This window comes from Oncorhynchus clarkii, chromosome 18 (genome assembly GCF_045791955.1).
Source record: "Oncorhynchus clarkii lewisi isolate Uvic-CL-2024 chromosome 18, UVic_Ocla_1.0, whole genome shotgun sequence".
In the NCBI taxonomy this organism is placed as follows: domain Eukaryota; kingdom Metazoa; phylum Chordata; class Actinopteri; order Salmoniformes; family Salmonidae; genus Oncorhynchus; species Oncorhynchus clarkii.
The window spans coordinates 14,729,962-14,744,143 of record NC_092164.1 but is presented as its reverse complement, the minus strand read 5'-3'; the positions used below and the strand labels follow the sequence as shown (position 1 = coordinate 14,744,143).

The following is a 14,182-nucleotide window of genomic DNA, read 5'->3' as shown; positions in this document are numbered from 1 at the left end:
CCTGGTGGGGTAACTGAGGACCAGAAACATGGGGTTTGAAGGCTCTCAGTACATGACTCCTTATGTTACATTGAGACAAACGACCAAGAAGAGAGAAACATGTTTGAACTGTTGGAGATGTTTTTAATTAAATGTACATTTAAAATGAGGGAAAACAAGCAAACGTTGCACATATTAACTTGCATTCAATCAGATAAAGTACAGTGAGCTACAAAAGTAATGGGACAGAGTAATTTATGCCCCGCCCAGGCAAGGTATACTGTAGGGAGAGAGTATTGGTTGAGAGGAACCAGGTCTGAGAGGTAGAGCTCATTCTCATCTGCCTTGTAAAGAGAGAGAGCTCTGCAGTACTGAGATGTTGTATTACTAAGAGAGAGCTCTGCAGTACTGAGATGTTGTATTACTAAGAGAGAGCTCTGCAGTACTGAGATGTTTTATTACTAAGAGAGAGCTCTGCAGTACTGAGATGTTTTATTACTAAGAGAGAGCTCTGCAGTACTGAGATGTTTTATTACTAAGAGAGAGCTCTGCAGTACTGAGATGTTTTATTACTAAGAGAGAGCTCTGCAGTACTGAGATGTTGTATTACTAAGAGAGAGCTCTGCAGTACTGAGATGTTTTATTACTAAGAGAGAGCTCTGCAGTACTGAGATGTTTTATTACTAAGAGAGAGCTCTGCAGTACTGAGATGTTGTATTACTAAGAGAGAGCTTTGCAGTACTGAGATGTTTTATTACTAAGAGAGAGCTCTGCAGTACTGAGATGTTGTATTACTAAGAGAGAGCTCTGCAGTACTGAGATGTTGTATTACTAACAGAGAGCTCTGCAGTACTGAGATGTTGTATTACTAAGAGAGAGCTCTGCAGTACTGAGATGTTTTATTACTAAGAGAGAGCTCTGCAGTACTGAGATGTTTTATTACTAAGAGAGAGCTCTGCAGTACTGAGATGTTGTATTACTAAGAGAGAGCTCTGCAGTACTGAGATGTTTTATTACTAAGAGAGAGCTCTGCAGTACTGAGATGTTGTATTACTAAGAGAGAGCTCTGCAGTACTGAGATGTTTTATTACTAAGAGAGAGCTCTGCAGTACTGAGATGTTTTATTACTAAGAGAGAGCTCTGCAGTACTGAGATGTTTTATTACTAAGAGAGAGCTCTGCAGTACTGAGATGTTTTATTACTAACAGAGAGCTCTGCAGTAAGATATTTTATTACTAACAACAGAGGTGTATTTGTTTTAATACCTTAATATTAAAATTGTCTTTGTCAAATTCCTTCAAATTACCATCTGGTATATATCTAAGCATATCTGTTTTCACAATAGAATTTTGTCACCTGAATTTTTTGACTTTTTTCTCAAATATATCTGAACATTAATCTGTGATGTAATAGGAGTGTTTTTCATTTGCACCCTTATGTAGACATTGCTCCACCCACATCCTTTCAATGCAGCGAATGAGGTTGGAGTCGAGGGAAAATAAACGTGATACCAAATATAACAATGTTCATTTCATAAGTATTCTAATAAAGTGTGTACATAATGTATTAAACACTTATGTAAAACCACAATGAGGAAATCAACCTATCAAGTAAGTTTTCCTTGTGTACATACAGTGCAAGAACAAATGCCAGAGTAGATTGAAGTGGTGGCATTAGTTCATATTCAAGTACCATGCATTGGAATTTCATCATTAAGACCTTTTAGGAATAATGTCTGGAGGGTGAAAATCCCAAAACATATTTTGCTCAGAGTGTTGTTTACTGTATATCCCCTCCCCTGTCTGATATCTTGACTTTCTCTATGCCACAAAATCTAAAGGTAGAAATGTCCTGTTTTTGGTCATTAAAATGTAATGAGACTGGATAATCCCTGTCGTTTCTCCTGATGGAACTTTTATGTTCACTAATTCTCTGTTTGAGAGAACGAGAGGTTTTACCTACATAACACAGCCCACATGGACATTTTATCATGTAGATAACATGGCTGGAGGAGCACGTTATAATGTCATTTATTTGGAACCGTTTTCCTGTGTGTGGGTAGCAGAAATATTCACACTTCATAATATTGCTGCAAAGCAAATGCACTTGAATCTATCTGCCAAACCGTTGTTAATTTGAGGTGGATATTTTGAATGTTTCAGTGAAGGACTTGAGTTCTATATTGTATTTTATTATTATGACCTCAAAGTGATAAGGTCGAATTTTTTTCTAACCTGATTGTTGAAAGAAATATACAATGCCATGCCATTGCCATCCCGTAGGAGGCGCCAAATAGTAATACACTACTAGGAAGAGACTATTCGAGAGAAGGGTGGATATTCTCTCTAGGGGCTACATTGTAACAATTAAATGTACATAGCCCGGAATCTAGGTTACATTTTAACAATCTAAATTGTAACTATTTAAAATATATATAGTTGAAAATTGTAGTCATTAGCCAAAAAATGCTTAGCCACACGACAGCGTAATTTAATTATCAAGAAGTTCTCTAGGAAGTTGACTTTCAACTCATAGGCTACGAAAAGGGGGATTTCTCAGAAAGGGAAACACGTAATATAACCCAGGCTACTTCAATAGCAGTGTTAACAGATCGGACGAATTGTCAACGAGATTTCAAAGAAAATGTCGATCTCACTTCTGACTGTCTTTCTTGCGGAAGCAATACTCTGCACAGTTTCAGGTAGGTTTTGTTGCGCATGGATTATCCATGGTTTTCGATAGTAGATATGGGTGGGAAGCCATTCGCAAATTGTAGTTTGTTAGTAATTTAGGCTGTTGTGTGCTTCTTAGAAACAAGGTCAAGAATAGCAAACCACAGCCAAAACAACGGATGTGCTACACAAGCCTAAAAAATGGAGACCGTCGGAGTGAACTGAAGCTTTTACAATGTGTAGTAGTTTACCTACCACCAGCATAATCGCATGAAAGTGGTAATACATACTCGTTTTTAGGCCTATCGATAAGAAAAACGACCGCACCTTTTACTGTATTCTACATCCACTGGACACATACGTCATTTCAACGTCTATTCCACGTTGGTTCTGTCGAAACAACTTTGATTCAACCAGTGTGCCCAGTGGGACAGATAGACTTAGTGTGAGCTGGTTACATAGAGGCCTAACCAAAGTACTCAGGTTAAAATACTTTAAAGTACTACTTAATTCGTTTTTTGGGGGGTATCTGTACTTTACTTTACTATTTATACTTTTGACAACTTTTACTTTTACTTCAGTACATTCTTAAAGAAAATATTGTACATTTTCCATGACACCCAAAAGTACTCATTACATTTAGAATGCTTAGCAGGACGGGAAAATGGTGCAATTCACACACTTATCAAGAGAACATCCCTGGTTATCCCTACTGCCTCTGATCTGGCGGACTCACTAAACACAAATGCTTCATTTGTAAGTGATGTCTGAGTGTTGGAGTGTGCCCCTGGCTATCCATGCATCTAAAAAAATCAATAAAAATAAAAAGTGCAGTCTGGTTTGCTTAATATAAGGAATTTGAAATCATTTTTACTTTATTTCAAACCAATTACATTTAGACTTTTACTCAAATAGTGTTTTACTGGGTGACTTTCACTTTTGCTTGTCATTTTCTGTTAATGTGTCTTTACTTTAACTCAAGTATGACACATACAGATATCTCTAGCTTAAACAGACATATTTTGATTCATTTCTATTATGTTACTTAGATTGATGCACCGGTGCGTCAATAGACTCTAGGGGTTTATTCATGAGGTATAACTTCTTTCTCATTTATAAATATATGGCAGAAAACAGAACAATATGGTTGGAATATGTTCATGCAATGGGATGAGAAGGCCACAATAATCTGCAGGCCTTGTGTATACATGTGTAGATAGATATAGGCTATCAGACTCCTAACCTGGATAGGCTACATCTCCTTGGTTCATCTCCTTGGTATTCTGTTACAAGTATGACATATTGTCTGGTTTTCCAGGTGAACAGCTCTACAGAAAAGTGGGAGGTGAGCTCGTGTTGACGCCTGACAAGTCCACAGTCGCTGACCCCATCACAAGCATCCTATGGAAGCATGGGAAGAACAAGGTGGCAGAGTGGGACCAGGGGTTTGGTGGTCTGGACATCTATGCTGCCTTCAAAGAGCGTACAACCCTGGACAATACTACTGGAGAGCTGAGAATCAGTGGATTGATGAAAACAGACAGTGGAGTTTATTCTGTGGAATTCAACAGCAAACTGCATGACCAGACATATAAACTATTTGTTATCAGTAAGTATTTCTGTATGTGGACTTGTTTTCCTACCTTGAGTAGAAGTCGACCGATTATGATTTTTCAACACCGATACTGATTATTGGAGGACCAAAAAAAGCTGATACCCATTAATCGGCCGATTTAAATATATATATATATATATATATATATATTTGTAATATTGACAATTATAACAATACTGAATGAACATTGAACACTTTTATTTTAACTTAATATAATACTTAAATAAAATCTATTTAAACATAAGGATATATGAATGAGTGATGGTACAGAGCAGCATAGGCAAGATACAGTAGATGGTATCGGGTACAGTATGTACAAATGAGATGAGTATGTAAACAAAGTGGCATAGTATAGTATAAAGTGGCTAGTGATACATGTATTACATAAGGATACCGTCGATGATATAGAGTACAGTATATACGTATGCGTATGAGATGAATAATGTAGGGTAAGTAACATTTATATAAGGTAGCATTGTTTAAAGTGGCTAGTGATATATTTACATCATTTCCCATCAATTCCCATTATTAAAGTGGCTGGAGTTGAGTCAGTGTCAGTGTGTTGGCAGCAGCCACTCAGTGTTAGTGGTGGCTGTTTAACAGTCTGATGGCCTTGAGATAGAAGCTGTTTTTCAGTCTCTCGGTCCCAGCTTTGATGCACCTGTACTGACCTCGCCTTCTGGATGATAGCGGGGTGAACAGGCAGTGGCTCGGGTGGTTGATGTCCTTGATGATCTTTATGGCCTTCCTGTGACATCGGGTGGTGTAGGTGTCCTGGAGGGCAGGTAGTTTGCCCCCGGTGATGCGTTGTGCAGACCTCACTACCCTCTGGAGAGCCTTACGGTTGAGGGCGGTGCAGTTGCCATACCAGGCGGTGATACAGCCCGCCAGGATGCTCTCGATTGTGCATCTGTAGAAGTTTGTGAGTGCTTTTGGTGACAAGCCGAATTTCTTCAGCCTCCTGAGGTTGAAGAGGCGCTGCTGCGCCTTCTTCACGATGCTGTCTGTGTGAGTGGACCAATTCAGTTTGTCTGTGATGTGTATGCCGAGGAACTTAAAACTTGCTACCCTCTCCACTACTGTTCCATCGATGTGGATAGGGGGGTGTTCCCTCTGCTGTTTCCTGAAGTCCACAATCATCTCCTTAGTTTTGTTGACGTTGAGTGTGAGGTTGTTTTCCTGACACCACACTCCGAGGGCCCTCACCTCCTCCCTGTAGGCCGTCTCATCGTTGTTGGTAATCAAGCCTACCACTGTTGTGTCGTCCGCAAACTTGATGATTGAGTTGGAGGCGTGCGTGGCCACGCAGTCGTGGGTGAACAGGGAGTACAGGAGAGGGCTCAGAACGCAACCTTGTGGGGCCCCAGTGTTGAGGATCAGCGGGGAGGAGATGTTGTTGCCTACCCTCACCACCTGGGGGCGGCCCGTCAGGAAGTCCAGTACCCAGTTGCACAGGGCGGGGTCGAGACCCAGGGTCTCGAGCTTGATGACGAGCTTGGAGGGTACTATGGTGTTGAATGCCGAGCTGTAGTCGATGAACAGCATTCTCACATAGGTATTCCTCTTGTCCAGATGGGTTAGGGCAGTGTGCAGTGTGGTTGAGATTGCATCGTCTGTGGACCTATTTGGGCGGTAAGCAAATTGGAGTGGGTCTAGGGTGTCAGGTAGGGTGGAGGTGATATGGTCCTTGACTAGTCTCTCAAAGCACTTCATGATGACGGATGTGAGTGCTACGGGGCGGTAGTCATTTAGCTCAGTTACCTTAGCTTTCTTGGGAACAGGAACAATGGTGGCCCTCTTGAAGCATGTGGGAACAGCAGACTGGTATAGGGATTGATTGAATATGTCCGTAAACACACCGGCCAGCTGGTCTGCGCATGCTCTGAGGGCGCGGCTGGGGATGCCATCTGGGCCTGCAGCCTTGCGAGGGTTAACACGTTTAAATGTCTTACTCACCTCGGCTGCAGTGAAGGAGAGACCGCATGTTTTCGTTGCAGGCCGTGTCAGTGGCACTGTATTGTCCTCAAAGCGGGCAAAAAAGTTATTTAGTCTGCCTGGGAGCAAGACATCCTGGTCCGTGACTGGGCTGGGTTTCTTCCTGTAGTCCGTGATTGACTGTAGACCCTGCCACATGCCTCTTGTGTCTGAGCCGTTGAATTGAGGTTCTACTTTGTCTCTGTACTGGCGCTTAGCTTGTTTGATAGCCTTGCGGAGGGAATAGCTGCACTGTTTGTATTCGGTCATGTTACCAGACACCTTGCCCTGATTAAAAGCAGTGGTTCGCGCTTTCAGTTTCACACGAATGCTGCCATCAATCCACGGTTTCTGGTTAGGGAATGTTTTAATCGTTGCTATGGGAACGACATCTTCAACGCACGTTCTAATGAACTCGCACACCGAATCAGTGTATTCGTCAATGTTGTTATCTGACGCAATACGAAACATCTCCCAGTCCACGTGATGGAAGCAGTCTTGGAGTGTGGAGTCAGCTTGGTCGGACCAGCGTTGGACAGACCTCAGCGTGGGAGCCTCTTGTTTTAGTTTCTGTCTGTAGGCAGGGATCAACAAAATGGAGTCGTGGTCAGCTTTTCCGAAAGGGGGGCGGGGCAGGGCCTTATATGCGTCGCGGAAGTTAGAGTAACAATGGTCCAAGGTCTTTCCTCCCCTGGTTGCGCAATCGATATGCTGATAAAATTTGGGGAGTCTTGTTTTCAGATTAGCCTTGTTAAAATCCCCAGCTACAATGAATGCAGCCTCCGGATAAATTGTTTCCAGTTTGCAGAGAGTTAAATAAAGTTCGTTCAGAGCCATCGATGTGTCTGCTTGGGGGGGGATATATACGGCTGTGATTATAATCGAAGAGAATTCTCTTGGTAGATAATGCGGTCTACATTTGATTGTGAGGAATTCTAAATCAGGTGAACAGAAGGATTTGAGTTCCTGTATGTTTCTTTCATCGCACCATGTCACGTTAGTCATAAGGCATACGCCCCCGCCCCTCTTTTTACCAGAAAGATGTTTTTTCCTGTCTGCGCGATGCGTGGAGAAACCTGTTGGCTGCACCGCTTCGGATTGCGTCTCTCCAGTAAGCCACGTTTCCGTGAAGCAAAGAACGTTACAGTCTCTGATGTCCCTCTGGAATGCTACCCTTGCTCGGATTTCATCAACCTTGTTGTCAAGAGACTGGACATTGGCAAGAAGAATGCTAGGGAGTGGTGCGCGCTGTGCCCGTCTCCGGAGTCTGACCAGAAGACCGCCTCGTTTCCCTCTCTTTCGGAGTAAAAGTAAAAGTGCAATATGTGCCATGTAAAAAACATAACGTTTAAGTTCCTTGCTCAGAACATGAGTACATATGAAAGCTGATGGTTCAATATTCCCAGTTATTCAATATTCCCAGTTAAGAAGTTTTAGGTTGTAGTTATTATAGGACTATTTCTCTCTATACCATTTGTAGTTCATATACCTTTGACTATTGGATGTTCTTATAGGCACTATAGTATTGCCAGCCTAATCTCAGGAGTTGATAGGCTTGAAGTCATAAACAGCGCTGTTTTTTATTTTACCTTTATTTAGCCAGGCAAGTCAGTTAAGAACAAATTCTTATTTTCAATGACGGCCTGGGAACAGTGGGTTAACTGCCTGTTCAGGGGCAGAACGACAGATTTGTACCTTGTCGGCTCGGGGGTTTGAACTCGCAACCTTCCGGTTACTAGTCCAACGCTCTAACCACTAGGCTACCCTGCCGCCCCGGATCAAGCATTGGATCAAGCATTGCTAAGAGCTGCTTGCAAAACGCAGTAAAGTGCTGTTTGAATGAATGCTTACGAGCCTGCTGCTGCCTACCACCGCTCAGACTGCTCTATCAAATATCAAATCATAGACTTAATTATAATATAATAAACTCAGAAATACGAGCCTTTGGTCATTAATATGGTCAAATCCAAAAACGTTTATTTTTTCAGTGAAATACGGAACCGTTCCGTATTTTATCGAACAGGTGGCAACCCTAAGTCTAAATATTGCTGTTACATTGCACAACCTTCAATGTTATGTCATAATTATGTACAATTCTGGCAAATTAGTTCACAGTTTGCAACGAACCAGGCGGCCCAAACTGTTGCATATACCCTGACTCTGCTTGCACTGAACGCAAGAGAAGTGACACAATTTCCATAGTTAATATTGCCTGCTAACATGAATTTCTGTTAACTAAATATGCAGGTTTAAAAAATATACATCTGTGTATTGATTTTAAGAAAGACATTGATGTTTATGATTAGGTAAATTTGGTGATGTTGAAGTAGGCTGTGATTCGATGATGAATTAACAGGCACCGCATTGATTATATGTAACGCAGGACAAGCTAGTTAACCTAGTAATATCATCAACCATATGTAGTTAACTAGTGATTATGTGAAGACTGATTGTTTTTTATAAGATAAGTTTAATGCTAGCTAGCAACTTACCTTGGCTCCTTGCAGCCACAAGGTCCGTTTGATGCTGCACTCGCCTAACAGGTGGTCAGCCTCCCACTCAGTCTCCTCGTGGAGTGCAATGTAATCGGCGTCCAAAAAGGCTGGTTACCGATTGTTATGAAAACTTGAAATCGGCCCTAATTAATCGGCCGACCTCTAATCTTGACCAGAATGTCCTGACTAGATAGGAGAACAAGAAAGATTCTGGAAAGTCAGGACATTTAGCATGTCCTGAAAAGTAAAAATGCTATTTTAGGTTTAAGGGTTAGGTTTAGGGTTTAGGGTTTGGGGTTACGGTTAAAGATGCACTCTCAAACTTTTGTATAATTTCAGCCAGTAGTTTTGAATGTGGTGCTAGCGTGCCAAAAGTCCTCCCCTTTTTTTGGTACTACGTCATCCATTTCGTATGATATGTTACATCTTGCCATTTTTATTTGTTTATTATTATAATAAATGTTTTTGTATTTTGTATGATACTGTATGTTACGAATCCAGTTTGTACTATATGTTCTGAATTTGAGTGTGCTTAAGATCCTGGAGTGCATCTTTAAGGTTAGGGGTAGGGTTATGATTAGGGTTAGGAGTTAGTTCGGGTTAAGATTAGGGCTAGGGTTATGATTAGGGTTAGGAGTTAGTTCAGTTTTCGGGCTAAGGTTAAGGGTGTGAGGAAATGAAAGGGTTTTGAATGGAAATGAATTTTTACTCCCCAAAAAGTCCTGACAAGTAACGAAAACATGGCGGAGTGTCTGTTTGCATGTGTGTCTGGCGTGCACGAAACAGTGAGTACAAGCACCCCCCCCAAAATTTTTTTTGTTCTGTCTTGATCTTCTCTATTTTCAGAGGCAGTCCCCAAACCCACCATCACTTCTTCCTGTAACCCAGACAAAACCTCCTGCACTCTGACCTGTGAGGGCGACACCACTGATGCTGAACCAGTCACCTACAGCTGGAAACAGGGAGAGGGGGCATGGGAGGTCTTAGACAAACAGATTAATATCAATAAGAGCGACACTGGCAAATCAACCAACAGTTACACGTACTTCTGCAAGATGAAGAACTCTGCTGGGGAAGGTGAAGTCAGCGAGCCAGTGGTGTTAGGCTCAGGTGAGAGGACTCTCGTAAGAGTGAACACTAAAATCAGCTGCACCTGTCAATTCAAGGACCCTGTGAGCGAGGCCAGTGAAGTCTTTGATAAAGACCCATTTGGCCCAGGTGACAGGACACTCATAGTTGTTGTTACACTGCCCAGTATGTTGTTATAGCCTAAGACTACTATATGTATGAATCGGGGATTGTTGATAGGTGAGGTACTCAATATTAAGAAGGTGTTCCTAATGTTTGGTATGGTCAGTGTAGCTGAGGGATTTGGGAAGATAGTACAAAAGCATCTAGAAAAAAGCATCTGGACTGGAAAGTTGTGTCATATTTTATTAAATGTTAACATTAAATGTAAACCTTCCTCACTGCAGATGGCTGGTTGACCAAGGCCAGGTTACTTGGTATTTCTGTCTTTGTTCTTGCTGTTGCTGGAGTTCTATCGTTCATTTTTGGTCATAGAGCTATAACAGGTAAGGACAAATTATATTTATTGCACATTTTACTTACACATGTATGAGGTGGATTGTCAAAGTAAATGAATTCTTATTTTTCTATACGACAGGAGTTTGGATCTATGAGAAAGGTAGGATGTCTGTCTGTCTGTGTCTGTCTGTCTGTCTGTAATCTTGGGTAATAGTTGTGATTTGATGAAACTAATCCCTTTTTCCTTTTTTTCTTTCAGAATCAATGCCTTGGAAAGGAGGTAGGAAACATGCATTACGTTTCATTTGTAGTAATGTTCATTTAACTTCCATTCATTGTTTTGTAGTAATGTTCATTTAACTTCCATTCATTGTTTTGTAGTAATGTTCATTTAAGTTCCATTAATTGTTTTGTAGTAATGTTCATTTAAATTCCATTAATTGTTTTCGCTGCCATCACAATTCCTCACGATCATGTCCCTTTGCTCCGGTGGAAGGGAGATGAACATGTTACATGTGTATTACTTGCATTAGTCACTGTTGAGATTACTGACCTAATTGAATATTTCTTCTCTGTTTTCCATTACTAGAATTCTGGAAAAACCAGAGAGAAGTGGGACCTAGTAAGTGTTTCCTTTACTTGACCACAACAAACAGGATCTGTGTATGATTAAGCTAAACTCTTCCCTCTTCTCTCTCTTTTCAGCCACTGACACATCAAATGGAGTTTCTGCATCCACAGGCAAGTCATAGAGCTACTTCTAGACTGCATGATGCAGAAATAGTACCAGAAGTATAATTAGATGTCTCTCAGGTGTCTCCTACTCAGCTGTTAACACAACCGCAGCTGAAGAGGGGCAGGGGAAGGAAGGTATGATGCCCAGCATCTTCCACTTCTATGTTTGATCTGAAGGGACCAAATAGGAGTTAGGAATATAACTTTAACCTCCTGGCTCACCCAAATGAAAAATGTATGCATGCATGATTGTACAGTAAATCACTTTGGATAAATGAGTTTGCTTAATGGCATAAACAGTATTATATTTAGATGTTAGCAATATGGTGGTAGCTCTATCTAGCGATGGCAATGGGACTTTGAGCGCTCCAACTATCCTGTTTTGTTTGTTATTTTGCAGAGGAAGCCTTGGCGAGGAAAAATGATCATAAAGATGATTCGGTATTGTAGGACGGTAAGTTTAACTGTAAAATAATATATACTGCATCCACCTCATTCTCTTAATTGTGAACCAATTTAGGCTAACTCTACCAGTGTGTTGAACTCTTGTTCCTACTGATGCGTTTTAGCTGTGGCCAGAGGATCACTGTGGATCAAGAGAAACAAACATCTAGACAACGAGCACTGGATGACAAAGGGAACGCTCTCCCACTTTATTGTACCCATTAAAAAAATGTTACATCCCGATCTGAGAAATAGAGGTCAATTTGAGTTACAGATGTAGGATCTTAATTTGAGTTAAGCTGAGTTTGTTACTGCAGGAAAATAGTCCTACAGAAAGGAACTTTTAATTATATGGATTATAATACATTTTGTATTTATAATACATTTTGTAGGGGTTAATATTTTTTTTTATTTTTTTTATTTAACTAGGCAAGTCAGTTAAGAACAAATTCTTATTTGACAGATTTGTACCTTGTCAGGGATTTGAACTTGCAACCTTCCGGTTACTAGTCCAACGCTCTAACCACTAGGCTACCCTGCCGCCCCTATATATATTTTTTTGTACAGGAAAATCATGTCAGAAGTTTCAAAGTGGAAATTACTAATTTCAGAAGCCCTTTTAAGCCTTGAGTACACTACAAGTTTTACATGCTTAGGGCCTCCCGAGTTGCGCAGTGGTCTAAGGCAGTTGCTAGCTGTGCCACTAGAGATCCTGGTTTGAGGGGAGGGTTTGGCCGGCAGGGATGTCCTTGTCCCATCGCTCTCTAGCGACTCCTGTGGCGGGCAGGGCCAGTGCATGCTGACACGGTCGCCAGGTGTACAGTGTTTCCTCTGACACATTGGTGTGGCTGGCTTCCGGGTTAAGCGGGCATTGTGTCAAGAAGCAGTGCGGGTTGGTTGGGTCGTGTTTCGGAGGACGCATGGCTCTCGACCTTCGCCTCTCCCAAGTCCATACGGGAGTTGCAGCGAGGAGACAAGACTGTAATTACCAATTGTATATCACGAAATTGGGGAGAAAAATGGGTAAAAAAATAAATAATTATATATATAAAAAGTGTACATGCTTTGCAGGAAAGAACAATTTGCAAAGTAAATTGCTAAACTTTACAAATTCTCAGGATCATAGACAAACCTATGACACCAATGACTACTACACTGAGTATGTTTACATGTACACAATTTATTCAATATTAGCTAATTAGGGTTAATACTCAGAGTTTAGCTTCAGTCATGTCAACACCTTACTCTGATTTTCTTAATCGGTGTAAGGTCAAAAGCCAAGTAAGCATATGCCGCAATCTTTCTAATTATAATGGTATGTAAACATCCTAATCTCACTTCCAGTGGTGTATTAATGGCATGTAAACACCTTAATCTCACTTCCAGTGGTGTATTAATGGTATGTAAACACCTTAATCTCACTTCCAGTGGTGTATTAATGGTATGTAAACACCTTAATCTCACTTCCAGTGGTGTATTAATGGCATGTAAACACCTTAATCTCACTTCCAGTGGTGTATTAATGGCATGTAAACACCTTAATCTCACTTCCAGTGGTGTATTAATGGCATGTAAACACCTTAATCTCACTTCCAGTGGTGTATTAATGGCATGTAAACAACTTAATCTCAGTTCCAGTGGTGTATTTGATCTGCACATGTGCTATCACGAGCAGCATGAACCTCCTTTTATTTTCTGGCACAGGTGAAGTGAGTTTGGAAAATCTGAAAGTATGCATAGTTTTCACATGCAAACATTATATAGTATGTCCAAACTCCGAATCAGATAGGCTTCCCAAAATGATATGATCGATGTGATAGAACGTTTATGTTGATTGGTGATTTTCAGGTTGCCTGAATATGACCTGTCCACCGGATTGTAGAGGAAATCGTTCTTCTCGCAAAGCATGTAAACGTTTTAATCAAACTATAATATTAATCAGAGTATTAACACTAATCATATTATTGAATGCATATAAACATACCTGTTGTTACATGAAATACGGTAGTTTGCAAAAATACTTCATTTAAAGTTTGTGCTTATATAGAAATATGCAGTTGGTAAAGTGCAATTGCTCAAACTAAAGCCATGTGCCTTTAAAGCCTTCTCACACTTCTACTTTGCCAGTGTGTATCTCTGTGTATATCTCTGTTCTTTCCTAACCTATGTGAGAACAAGTTTACTGCAGTACTAGCAAACTTTACAATGACAATCTTAAACTGTGTGATGTGATTGCAAGATCACTGCCTTACCTTTCATAATCAATAATAGTAAAGTCAATTTTTACTCAGTGCTGTCTAATTGGAATGTAAATATCCTATCGTTTTACATGTTTATTTCCTGCATCTTAAACCAATGTTGATTTTGTGTTGAATGTATGTAACATTTCTATAGAGACCACGGCCTCAGTTTTGTACATGTTGTGAGAGTGAAGGCTGTCTTTTTAACAGAATTGTAAAACTGTCACACTTAGAATGTAGTAGTAATAAAGCAGTGGTTTTATTTTTAATGATTTGAATGTGCCTGACACCATAGACACCCTACACGCCTGTACTGTACCTGGCATTGCGTGGTATACCAAAGATACTGGCAACTAACTCAATATATCTCATCGGTGTCGTTTCTAATGTGAGCAAATTGAGCATATTGGACAGAACAAGCAAGGAGGTGGGCAGATCCAGGCACGAGCTAGCAAGATCCTATTGGCACGTGTTTGCAAGCATTTGCATATTTCCGTTAGG

At 40.7% G+C, this 14,182-nt stretch overlaps 1 protein-coding gene across 2 annotated transcripts; it reads left to right on the top strand.

Annotated features, from left to right (window-relative positions):
- The first annotated feature begins 2,266 nt into the window (after positions 1 to 2,266).
- On the top strand, positions 2,267 to 13,950 carry LOC139373050 (uncharacterized). 2 transcript variants are annotated; one of them, XM_071113080.1, is made up of 11 exons: positions 2,280 to 2,680; positions 3,970 to 4,260; positions 9,582 to 9,845; positions 10,211 to 10,309; positions 10,402 to 10,422; positions 10,522 to 10,542; positions 10,852 to 10,884; positions 10,968 to 11,003; positions 11,076 to 11,132; positions 11,398 to 11,451; positions 11,567 to 13,950. In XM_071113080.1, the coding sequence occupies exons 1-10, from the start codon at positions 2,623 to 2,625 to the stop codon at positions 11,445 to 11,447; spliced, it is 930 nt and encodes a 309-aa protein (XP_070969181.1). In that variant the 5' UTR covers positions 2,280 to 2,622; the 3' UTR covers positions 11,448 to 11,451; positions 11,567 to 13,950. The 2 variants fall into 2 exon arrangements, with proteins under 2 accessions (XP_070969182.1, XP_070969181.1); XM_071113081.1 differs by lacking the exon at positions 11,076 to 11,132 and having other exon boundaries at positions 2,267 to 2,680.
- Positions 13,951 to 14,182: the final 232 nt, after the last annotated feature.